Here is a 12,160-nt window from a genome sequence, read left to right as displayed (position 1 = left end):
TATTTTTGCCTTGTAGAGCTTAAGCATCGACTGCAAGCTCACCCTTGTCGGTGTGTTAGCGGCTTGTTTTCTTTTGATGTTTATGAACATTTGCCACCGCCGAATTAATCTGCCGTCTCTACGAACTTCTACTTTCCATCGTGTTGCTTTCTTAATCCAATTCTCTTCGCTGCCTTTGAGTCAAACTTGTGTATAACAAACAGAACTTATCAAGCTTTCAACGTATTAGCAATGTAGATCCAGTCTTGTATCATGCACTTCTCTCTCCGAAGCCTTTGTTTTCCTCTCCTTCACTCTCATTCTCTTATGCTATTCCCGTTACAGATTGCATCTAATGATCATATCAATTTCCTCTGCTATGGAATATATATATATATATATATATATATATATATATATATATATATATATATATATAGCCGAAAAATTGTTAGCTACGTTAGGCTTCTATTGAAATTAAGTTCAAGTCTATTTCACTTCTGAAGCTTAGCATCTTTGTATACAGGTCGAGCCTATTGAAGCTCCAAACCAGGTTTGGTTGTCTCTGCAGAAACCGCCTGCTTCTCTTTCTTGTTATCCTTCATTTCCTGAAATGCTAATTAAACAATAGTATAATCAAATGGTCACATTGATTATTTATGATTAATTTCAAATCCGACTATTTCGTAGAGCATTTCCTGCTGAAACTATACGGAATATAATCAACAAGCTTACATTGCACACCCATGTCCGCGAAGGCCTCTTTGATCACCAGAACAAAAACTCATTGAGCTCAAAGCAGGGCTTCGTAATATCAGAGAAGAAATCAAGTGAAATAGCATGAGTATATGAACATCTTCCTTGTACAAGTAACACAGCTGAAAAGTAGCATCTTCCTGTGGCAAGGGTGAATGAAACTACAAGTAAAGGGCCAACGGTGGTGTGAAACGATAGGCTCAAGTAAGCAGTGTCATGTTAATGCGACATTAAGTCTCATGAAGATTGGAGGAAGGCAACTAATCATTGTTGGTTGTTGTGGATATGATGAAAGAGGAAGTCCAGCTTTTTAGCCAAGTGCATGAAGAAGATGAACACCCAAGAAACCTCAATGCTGTAAAAGAAATAGCTAGAACACTAATGTTTGTTTGCTTATCAAAGATATTGCTCCTGTATCCTGCTGCGGTTCTCCTCCCACCACAACCTTGCGTGCATCTCTCCAAACCTCTCCCGACTGCAAAATTATGATGGCATTAAAAAGAGTTAGCACATGGAAGGAAATCACAACTGTCCACATAAATGGAATGTTTTCCGATTTCCATGAACATAGTGGCATTCAAACTAGAGCTGATTTTTACTATTGGATTTCATAATGAAGGATTTTCGGATTTAGTATCCTGATGGAAAATATCAGTGTTCAGTTAACAATCACCTGGATATCCACTAAGGTGTCTGTGACTTCCTCATTGACACTACACATTGTGGGTAAGGCAGCAAGTAGACAAAACATCAAATTGAAAGAATCAAAGACCATTTAAATCCCAAGTTTATCGACATAAGTTCAATATAATTAGCACAACTTATCGGTAAGAATCAAGAAACAGGAAATTTATGGAATGATAAGGAGTTTGAAAATTTAAAGATGAATAGAAGATCTCCATTGCAGGTTTTACTATTGCACACAAGTTAGCTCACTTATATAAATGGCATAACATGAGAAAGGAATTCTCCAGCAACATGAACATGAAGGGTAACATAGATTTTCCAAGGCCTGACTGATAAAGATTCCTTCATTATTCCATCTGCTGTTACAGCCAATTGTTCCTATATCAAGATTATTCCAATTTGGGTGATAGTGGAGAACATTCTGCTTGCACCGACTCTTACCGCACAGGATCAATTTGTCAGCAATCATGCTTTCGCTTAGCCTGAAACTAACCTACTCCAAGTCTACTCTATGCCATTTAGATTAGATGTCTGACCCTTGTTCTTCAATTGACGATCAATTCAGAAGTGGCTGTGTTTAGGTTAAATACGTCAAGATCAGTTTTTACATGATGCTTTAACTTAAATAGGTCGATAGAACTCTCACAGGCCAAAAATTTGTCGATCAACCAACATGTTGAATATCAGCTTGCTTGGGTTGTAAAAATCTGTCAGAATAAGTTAGCCCACTTCAGTTGAGGTTAATGTTTCAGTCGTTCCAACAAAAATGAGGTCCAGAGTTAATGCAAATGAAGTTGCAACCAGTGCTCATGTTTGACAAATGCAGGACGCACTGTACCCAGTCACAATATTTGTGAAACTAGCATCCAAAGATCAAAAACTGAAAGGGAACCATTCAACAGAAAGAAGCCGCTGAAGAAAGAGAAATCTAACCTGAATCTCACACGACGGAGTTCCCTGATACCTCCAGGTAATTCGCGAATAGTGATGTAGACACCGGGTTCATCCTCTTCCACCCATTCCCTCTCTAGATCACTAGCATTGCTAACTGATGCTGAGAGTTCCCCAGAGCGGTCCACCTCAGGTGATGAGCTTGTCCTCACTGAAGCATCCATCGAAGATGTTTCTGTCTTTGCACCACTGATGCTTGACAACTTTGGGGTTGAAGTGAGGCCCCCGGAATCATAATAGTGGCGCAGATGGTGCGGATGGTGATGGCCATGGGCTCTGTAGCTTGGATGTTGCTCTAATGAATCAGAAGATGAGTACCCCATCCCACCACCACCACCACCACCACCAATCAATGGCCTCTGGAAGTTGCGAGGGAGCCGCTCTTTGCTGAGAGGTGGCGTCACTGGGCTGTCCTCCTTCGAGCTCTAGGAAGATGATTTAAGCAGCAATGAAAAATTGGTTTAAAGGAAATAAATAACATGAAAAAGGAACTTGTGCAGGAAAAGGATTGATATCAAGCAATCTTCTTTCACCTCATCCTCGGACCTTGGTGGGGTGGGAAGAGGCATGGCGTGCCGATTGAATCTCTGGACATTGTAGAGCTCCATGACCTTGTCATAGTTTTCTGCCCACCACCTCTGGGCTTGCCACTTGTTAAACATCTCTCGGCTACCACAGACCACAGCAATCTCGTTACTAGTTTGTATGAAACTAATGCAAGCAAATTTAAATACAAACTAGCAATTAGTTACTAAGACATTAAAATTTTGATGACATGCAAGGTCTCGATCATGAGCAAACAAGACCATAAGCAATCAGGCAAACCTTAATTTATCCAGCACTTAAATGGCATATAAGTTCTATTGGTCTGATAATTAGAAGCTTGTGAGATAATTCGAATGCACAGAGCCATACCCAAGACATTGCATATGGCATGCAAACTCAATCTATAAAGAACAAATAAATTATCCACACCAGCAGGAAATAACATGCATCTACTAAAATCATCCACATCGTCAAAACTCTGCTATCCAACACCAGCAGGAAAAAACTGTGAAGTTATCTTGGATACGGTTGGTTCCAGAGCTCACAATTGGTTCAGAGACGTGCTAGCCTTCACAAGCAAACCTCTGTTTCCACTCCATGAGTTTTCAATGTACCGAAAGCCGCATCACACGAAGCAAAAGTTGCGTGTATGATTTCATGTAGCCAATGTGGTTTCCAAGTTCGGATAGTTGATCCAGCCATCTGCATGGATCTTAAATCCCTACACCAACCCGATCCACTAAAGTTGAGTGTGGTTGTGGCATCACAGGCGGGCGAGCACGTGACTGACCCATCAACAGCTTCAAGTCACAGGGAATCTCCAGCTCACTAACAAAACTCAAACGGCTTTCACAGCCTACAGAACTCGTTGTAAAGCCTTAAATAACGACCGCAGTTGAATACAAATAAAAAACGGTGGGCCCCGCAGCCCCAAGGAAACGCCTTTGAACAATAGACAAATAATAAACAATCACCACTAGCTTTGTTTACTAGTTTTGATCCGAGTTCGTAGGCCCCCCTTTTCCTCACACCCCGAAGGCGGAGGAGGAGGAGGAGGAGGCGGGTCTTTTGTCCTCATTCTAAAGTGCCTTCGGCTCGTCAAGCCAAGCCCTCGCCACTAGCTTGCGAGACAAGAGGAGCTAAACAACAAATTTGGAACGGGAAAGCAAAGCCTCGAGACCAGGACCGGGCTGACCCCCCCGGGGAAAGCATTCCAATGGGAAGCCGATCCCCCCTCCCCTCCTTCCTTTTTGATGCCATCTTTTTTTCTGTCCAATATATGGCTTCTCGGAATTCCGAAAGATCACCGAACGAAGCTCTTTAATTGCATCCCTTCCAAGAAGTATTGGAAGCATCCAATTGACCAAAACGCCCACTTACTCAACAGCTGAGTGTCATCAAAATGCTATTCGTTTGGTAAAAGAGAAGGAATTGCTTCTCAAAATCGGTTGGAAGATTTTAAACTTAGTCCAGTTTGTTAGTGAAAAACGATCTTGTCGATCGAGTTAAAGGTTTCCTCTTCCGTTTCATGCCACTGTGGCAGTGGTGAAACATGGAAGCGCTCACCCGAGGTACCCAGATCTCGGCCCATAGCGGACGGAGGCCGTGACCGCACTTCCGCGGCCGCGGGGAGACGAGATCCACGTGGGTCGATAACGAGGCGCGAGAGCGGTGGCGGAGTACCTGAAACGGATCCTCTTGAGGTCGTTGCCTCCCTGGGGGAGCGAGAGGAAGGTGATCAGGACCCCGGGCTCGACCTGGGCCACCCACTCCTTGGGCTCCTCCTCGTCGCCGTCCTCCAGAAACGCCGACGCCGCCTCCAACGAGGCCTCCGTCCGGCCGCTCACCGAAGGCTCTCTCTCGCCGCTGGAGAGTGCCTTGAGCCGCGCCTGCAACTCTCGGCCCATAGCCGGCGGCGGCGTGGACGCCGCGCTCCCGCCGGCTCGCCGGTACGCGTAGTGGAACCGCTCCGACTCCGACGCAGCCTCCGAGTCCGCGTAGCCCCCGTGGTGGTGGCGGCGTCGTCCCCCGGCCGCCGCCCCCGAGCACGGCTTACAGTGCCGGTACGCCCCCGACGCCCTCAACGCCATGTCCTTAATCTAGTCCAAACAAAGAAAACCAAATCAAATCCAGATTCGTAGAATGGATCCGAAGAAGCCTAAAGCGGAACCCTGGATCACGCGATAGGTTACCTGGGACGTAAGGGCTTTGATGGCCTGGCGGGTACCGGGCGTGCCGGCCCCGGTGGCTTCATCATCGTCGGGATCGTGGAGCGGTGATCCACCACCGCCACCGCCGCCGCCGCCGCCGAGCTGCTTCGAGCAGGCGATGCACGTTAGCATCTGGGAGCGAGAGAAGTGAGGAGGGAACGGTGAAGGGATTGGGACGTGAGAGGGTTTTGATGGCGACTTGGCTCGAGGAGGTGAGTGAGCTTTAAGGACCGAGACCAGAGAAGAGGAAAGGGAAGAGGGGAGACGGCTGCCGTTACACTGGTCTTGCAGGTATGTCTTAAAAAGGCACATAAAAAAAAGGGGAGGGCGGAATTCTAATTGGGTGCGTATAAAGAAAAAGCTGTTACCGGCTGAGTTGTAGTACGGTCAGTATCTGCAGGAGCGGTGGGGAAGACGAGAACGGGTCGCGAAAGGACACGTGGCGGTGGACGCATCCCTCGCTTCCAAGAGTGGAAAAGGTTAGTTTTTGCCGCCACAGATTCCAATTGAGCTATTTTTCTTTTCTTTTTGTTCTTCCTAATTAAAAGGTTAAAAGCGTTTTTTTGGGAATAATATTGAATGGTGGAATAGTACTATTGGAAGATTTGTTACTATTTCTTGTAGTGTGCCACTGAGAACATTTGTGTTGGATCAAAATGACCTTTGAATTTACATTTTAAATAGATTATTTTTTGACATAACAAAATAATGCTCCATGCAAAGTGCATTATTGATCGTTACCTATCAGAAGTGACTCATTGTCACTTAGTGGAAACACATACCTCAATCCTACTCATTACTATCGTCTCATATCAATTTAGAAAATGTTATTAAACTATCGTGTATGTTTTTATGTGATCATGTCATTTGTCTTGATTGATAACTAGTTGTCTTTGGCTATGATTGCGAAGGAAACAGGTACATTAGGACTCTTGTAATTGTTTTCACAGGTTTTATATTTTTAATTTGATATCAATTCTAGTAATATATCCAACCGATTTAATTCCGATATATCAAGTAGGGTATAGATCTATTTTGATCAATATCAATAAAAATATATATGTTACCAATCATATATCATGCTATTAAATATATATATATTCATGGATAATTTTTTTAAAAAAAAATTTTCTTAGATGATGCACCTTATTTTTAGTTTTTCATTTGATCTCTTCTAAGTAACTCTTGCTACCACCAACGCATTTTTCTTTCTTTATCACGATTGTATGGGACGAAAGCGATGGGGTCTCACTATGGGATAGAGACGATAACGATAGAACAGAAATAATAAAAACCTCGTGAAGATGAATAAAATAATCACAACAATATTCGATGGGGGCAAAAGTGATGAGACAAAAGTGAGAGAGATCGAAGGCAACCAACAATGTCCACTTAAAGTGATGAAAACTTAAGAGAGAGCTTTCAACAATTTAAGAGAAGTTATGTTTATGTTATTTGTTAAATATATGAAAAGGATAATTTAAGAGTCATTTGATGAATAGATTCATTAACAATTATTATTTGTTAAAGAAACTTGAAATTTTTTTATTTGTTATTTTCTATTCAACAATATTTAGCACTTTACTCATTGATAATTGTTCTACCAAGAGGTTCCAAACTTTCATATTCTTTAATTCTCAGAGTGAGAGCATAGTAGGAGATATCAAGTATTTATCAATGATAGAGAGTAAGAAAGAGATCGAAAGTAAATATAAATATTGACCAACATAAATTGGATCATTAATGAATTGTATCGTCTAATTAACATCCTTTGTGATTACAGGATTATTGGATCGATTCGAATGCAATCCATACTCGAATGAGTTAAATAAAAATTTCAATCACATGGATATAGAGAAAGATATTATTATCGACAATCCCCTCTTTCTTATTAGCAACCCCTTACCTCATACAACCATTTAGAAAATAATCAAATATAATCTTTGTAGATGCATCATCTTAATTACTAATCATAACCCTATTTTCCATAACCCCCTCGATTGTTTTAGAATATGACATGTTTCAAAATATTATCTTTTGCATTTATAATCGGATATTTTTAATCCTAAAAATATTAAATCGGTCTAACAAATGTAAAGAATTATTTCTCACCTTCTTTTTTTTAATCTTTTGACCATCTCATTTGATTATCAATTATTTTCATCGTTTTAGATTACGAAAGATGTTCGACGAATAGAAGAAAAAGACATGTATGGAAGGAGTTAAAAGTGTGTATTAAAAGACAAGTCGATCATTTACGTTTGAATAAAATAAAATCTCGTGAGAGAAAAGAAAAAAAAAAGAAGAGATGAGGAAACAATAAACAACTCTTTGTTTCTATGGCTTCAAGTGATCTCTAATCAATATCTAATGCATTTTACGTCACCACATGCCAAGTGATCTCTAATCAATATCTAATGTATTGTTCAGTTGTTCGAACTCATAAGCTTCACATGCAACACCTCGCGTGCACGCAGTCCATTGGTGGCAACAAAACAAAGAATTCATATCAAGAGAATGAAAATAATAGTGATACATATATATATATATACATAGAGAGAGAGAGAGAGAGAGAGGAGATGGATTATTCATGGGGTGCAGTGAACACGCTGGGCATAAAGTAGATGTCATTAAGTTGGTCAGTCAAGTAGTGTACGTCGGATGCACCTGATGTACAAAAGGCCTCCCGTCCTCGTCTGCATGCCTTGTTGCTGGTGAAGAGACAAAGGCTGGGCCACATAGCCGGTGTACTTTGACCACTTTGTAGTCTCTCCTGATGCCGTGCATATATGTCGTATCGTGTGCTTTTGATGTGGCCCACTCCGACACGGCTGCCACATAATCAACTTTACTTGCTTTTCCATTTGCAAGAAAGACTGATTAATCGTTGTTACCGGTGGTTATTTTTGAATTAAAAATGATAATTATAAGTACATTATTTGTCCTGAAACTTAGATTAAATATCGATATAGGGAAATATGTTTTTCTTTTTTAAGAAATTTCATGTAGTAGAGTGGATGTCGGTAATATTCGTGATAAGTAGATAAGATTTCCTGAAGTCAGTTGAGAAAAATAGATCAAACTGTAGAGGAGGCTATGAGTGACAGTGCTATTCTCAAGGTAGGGAGGGATATGGAGAAAAATAGATCGAACTGCAGAGGAGGCTGCAACGATAAACTACAGAGGAGGCTGCAACGATGGGGTGAGGAAGATGCAGAGGAGACTGCAGCGATGCAAGCTGTTGAAGCTTGCTGTGGCAGAGGGAAGTGGCTACATATGGAAGCTGTAAAAACTACAATCGTTCCTGTTGTCGTAGGAAGGCAATGATAGATGTTGTTGTGGGAAACAACTTTGAGCCGTGGCCTCGGGGCCAATGTAGCTCGGTTTGAGTCCGGACGACGGGGATCTCCCTGGGGCGATTCTCGAGCCCGCTGAGGCGGTCGGGTGCGGTGTTCGATCGGGACGGTGTAGCCGTCTCCTCCGGGCAGGAACTCCTCGCCTACGCGTCCAAAGGGGACCTTTGGCTTCGTACCTGCACAAAGGTCGAGCCGACCCTCTCGGCCCGACCCCTCCGACGATCAAGTTAGCTGATGTAGAGGGGGTTTCAAATGAAGAAGGGTTTTTGTGTGTCCCCCCCTCCCCTTTCTAATGAACGAGAGGGTATTTATAGGGAAGCATACTGCTTCCTGAGCTGCCCACTTGTAGGGGGCAAGCTGGTAGCGTCTGACTTTGTGTTGGCGTGGTGTGAAGAATTGAGCTTTGGCAAGATGTTAATGCGCCTCGGTCGGCGTTCCGGTCTGCATTGACCAGGTGCTGTTGCGTGAGGCGTCATCTGATGTCAGTCGAGTCTTATCATAATTACTATCCTCATCATATTCCCCCCCAAAGGAAGTCATGCCATAAAAGGGGGGGTCTAAGGCATGGCTTCGACTTTGAGATACTGTCCCAGCCAGGCGCCTTGCCGGAGGTGTGGGAATCATGGAGTTCAGCAACTAAGAAGGGTCGGATGTGCAGTGGTGACCCAGGTAGCGTGCGACCGACGAGCACACTTAGTAGGGCAGGCTGACGCATGGTATGACCTCGGTGAGCATGGAGCCGAGGAGGATGACGCAGGCGAGCTGGCCGCGCGCATGGGGCCGAGGAGCCGAGGAGGCGTGGAGCTGAGGAGCCGAGGAGCTGAGGAGCTGAGGGCCAAGGAGCACGACGCAGGCGGGCTGGCCGCGCAGGTGTGGTCTCGGGCAACATGCGGTCGAGGAGCACGACGCAAGCGGGCTGGCCACGCTGGTGTGTCTCGGGACGCATAGAGCCGAGGAGCACGACGCAGGCGGGCTGGTCGCGCAAGTGTGGTCTCGGGCAACATGCAGTCGAGGAGCACGACGCAAGCGGGCAGTCACCCGACATTCTGGGCCCTCCTTCTAGCGCCAATCTGTTGTGGGAAACAACTTTGAGCCGTGGCCTCGGGGCCGACGCGGCTCGGTTCAGGTCCGGACGACGGGGATCTCCCTGGGGCGCTCCTCGAGCCCGTTGAGGCGGTCGGGTGCGGTGTCCGATCGGGATGGTATAGCCGTCTCCTCCGGGCAGGAACTCCTCGCCTACGCGTCCAAAGGTGACCTTCGGCTTCGCACCTGCACAAAGGTCGAGCCGAGGCTCTCGGCCCGACCCCTCCGACGATCAAGTTAGCTGATATGGAGGGGGTTTCAAATGAAGAAGGGTTTTTGTGTGTCCCCCCCTCCCCTTTCTAATGAACGAGAGGGTATTTATAGGGAAGCATACTGCTTCCTGAGCTGCCCGCTTGCAGGGGGCAGGCTGGTAGCGTCTAACTTTGTGTTGGCGTGGCGTGAAGAATTGAGCTTTGGCAGGATGTTAATGCGCCTCGGTCGGCGTTCCGGTCTGCATTGACCAGGTGCTGTTGCGTGAGGCGTCATCTGAAGTCAGTCGAGTCTTATCATAATTACTATCCTCATCAGCTGTGGTGGGAGGTGACTACTTTGTTCTTTGGATTAATGTTGCCGAGGTAGAGGAAATGATAGGCAGTTGCCAGCTCAGGTAGGAGAACACTGCAAAACAGGGTAAGCAGTGTCAGCGTCGAGCACCTCGACGAGGTTGCGCGGCAAGGATGGCGGCAGCAACACTTCTCGCTCAAGTGAGATGTGGGAACGAGGAGGAGAGGTCGCTGGCCGGGGAGCAGTTGTGAGGACGGTGGCTACCACGGTAGCATAGGCGATGTTCTTGTGAGGGCAAGAGGTGGCTGAGCAGTCTCCGACTCCGGAACAGGAAGTAGCGATGTTGGAGGAGAGGTAAGCAGCAGCACTGCCCTTTCCAACTGAATATATCGAAAGTAGCACAGGGCTAGATGATGCTTCGGTATATTATCGAGCATTAAACAATCTTCACAAATTCGCATGTTAACTTAACGGGAACTTACCTTCGCACCCGACAAACCGAAACTTCTCATTCCTTTCTTTTCTCTCTTGCACTCAAGATGCTCGCTGAATTACTTGTAAAGTTTTTCTTTTCGCGAGACGTCGGAACTTGTCCGTCCTTCAGGACCTTGCACCGGAACTTCTCATTCCTCTCTTTTCTCTTTTGCACTCAAGATGCTCGCTGAATTACTTATAAAGCTTTTCTTTTCGTGAAACGTCGAAACTTGTCCGTCCTTCATGACCTGTACGAGATTACAACTAAGCTAACTTTGTACGGATGTATATGTCATAAGAGCGCTTCATGATTTAGGTAATCTTAGCTAAGTTCGAGGAGTTAGCACGATGGTACTTCACAACTTAGATAAACGAACTCTCAATTCCAACTAGATTGAGAACTTTTGATATAAAAACCAAGAGCTCCAATCGAGAATAATTATTTTTCTTATCAAAGATGGCTCAGTAAGTAATTAGAAGTTAGATAACTGATAATATTATTATATATATATATATATTGAATATTTAATCAGAATAGTTAATCCGGTGTCCCGATTGAACCGCTTGGACATTGGAATATAATTGGTTCGATTCAGGACCGATTCATTCCGAGGAAAGGGTCCCGGTTCGATTCGATCTTTGGAACTGATCCAGCCGAGTCGCTTTGTTAGTTGAGTTTGGTGAGAAGCATTGCGTCCACATTATTGCTCGATTTGATTGTAGAATTAGATGGCATAACAAAGATAAGGCTCCAACTAGCTTGTAAAAGCGGAATAGTTTTTGGATAATGATATTATTATATCAGATCATTTTCTTAAAGTTAAATTAAATATTTCGTTAAATACGAATCTTTATTATAATTAGCATGGTTAAGTCTCATAAGATTAAGGCATCGTTGAATATTTTTAGATTTTCATGAAATCTAAGTCGCCGTGTGACGAACGCTTCCAAGGGTTTGATTTTTTTCTCCGTCAAAATATTATAATCAGCAGAAATGTAGCTTTGGATCCGAAGAGATATTTGGGTTTCGAGACGCACAAGCAGTACAAAGTAAACAAACAAAGTCACCAGCGTTGAAGCTTACGAGCACATGCAGGGAGGAGGCAATGTGACTGCAGGGAGATAGATCTAAGACGGGCAGCCAATCACCATCTTTCTTCCTCATAAGTTCCAATACCCCCTCCCGCTGGTGGCCGACGGCGACCTCACCTGCTCAAACCAGCTCCAGTTCTCCGGATTCCTGAGGGCCGGCGACGAGGCCTCGGGCCGTGGCGTGAACGGACCGGCCGACCCCCGCCACTCCCCGACGCACTTAACCACCACCTCTCCGATCTTCCCTTCCTCCATCGCCTCATAAACCTTCTCTATGTACTCCCCGGGACTCACCTTCTTCTCCCCTGTCAGCAGCTCCGTGCCCACCTCCTCCCTCACGAAGTTGTACACCGGGTAAGTCCTGCACTTCTTTATCCTACTCCCCACTATGAAGTCTCCTCTCCCAAACCTCTCCCTCGCCTTGGCGATCTCCTCATTCAGTGCGCTACCCAACTCCTCCTGGAACTTGGGGATCCGCTTGAACGCCGCCATGCCTTCCTCGGTTCCCTCCAGCGCCTTCTC

General features: G+C 44.7%; 2 protein-coding genes across 2 annotated transcripts in view; both read right to left on the bottom strand.

The window, feature by feature from the left end:
• Nucleotides 1-766: 766 nt before the first annotated feature.
• On the bottom strand, nt 767-5,421 carry LOC135623112 (protein Brevis radix-like 1). Its single transcript, XM_065125675.1, has 5 exons — nt 5,112-5,421; nt 4,603-5,018; nt 2,907-3,042; nt 2,356-2,798; nt 767-1,210 (listed from the first exon to the last, which is right to left on the bottom strand). The coding sequence occupies exons 1-5, from the start codon at nt 5,259-5,261 to the stop codon at nt 1,132-1,134; spliced, it is 1,224 nt and encodes a 407-aa protein (XP_064981747.1). The 5' UTR covers nt 5,262-5,421; the 3' UTR covers nt 767-1,131.
• Nucleotides 5,422-11,481: 6,060 nt separating this feature from the next.
• Nucleotides 11,482-12,160, bottom strand: part of LOC135623111 (phenylalanine ammonia-lyase-like) — a 2,569-nt gene continuing 1,890 nt past the window's right edge. The window contains exon 1 of the mRNA XM_065125674.1: nt 11,482-12,160. This exon is cut by the window's right edge and continues 1,890 nt beyond it. Coding sequence (XP_064981746.1) covers nt 11,708-12,160 — 453 coding nt within the window. The 3' untranslated portion in view covers nt 11,482-11,707.

This window comes from Musa acuminata, chromosome BXJ2-9, assembly GCF_036884655.1.
Source record: "Musa acuminata AAA Group cultivar baxijiao chromosome BXJ2-9, Cavendish_Baxijiao_AAA, whole genome shotgun sequence".
NCBI lineage: Eukaryota > Viridiplantae > Streptophyta > Magnoliopsida > Zingiberales > Musaceae > Musa > Musa acuminata.
The sequence above is the reverse complement of the archived record's forward strand: the minus strand, read 5'-3'. Positions and strand labels throughout refer to the sequence as shown.

Excerpts from the sequence above, each read along its gene's own strand:
- LOC135623112 (XM_065125675.1), bottom strand. The coding sequence starts at position 5,261 with ATGCTAACGTGCATCGCCTGCTCGAAGCAGCTCGGCGGCGGCGGCGGC. Across the intron at positions 3,043-4,602 it reads CTCAAGAGGATCCGTTTCAG|CCGAGAGATGTTTAACAAGT; the intron begins GTACTCCGCCAC and ends GGTCTGTGGTAG. Across the intron at positions 2,799-2,906 it reads CACCAAGGTCCGAGGATGAG|AGCTCGAAGGAGGACAGCCC; the intron begins GTGAAAGAAGAT and ends TCATCTTCCTAG.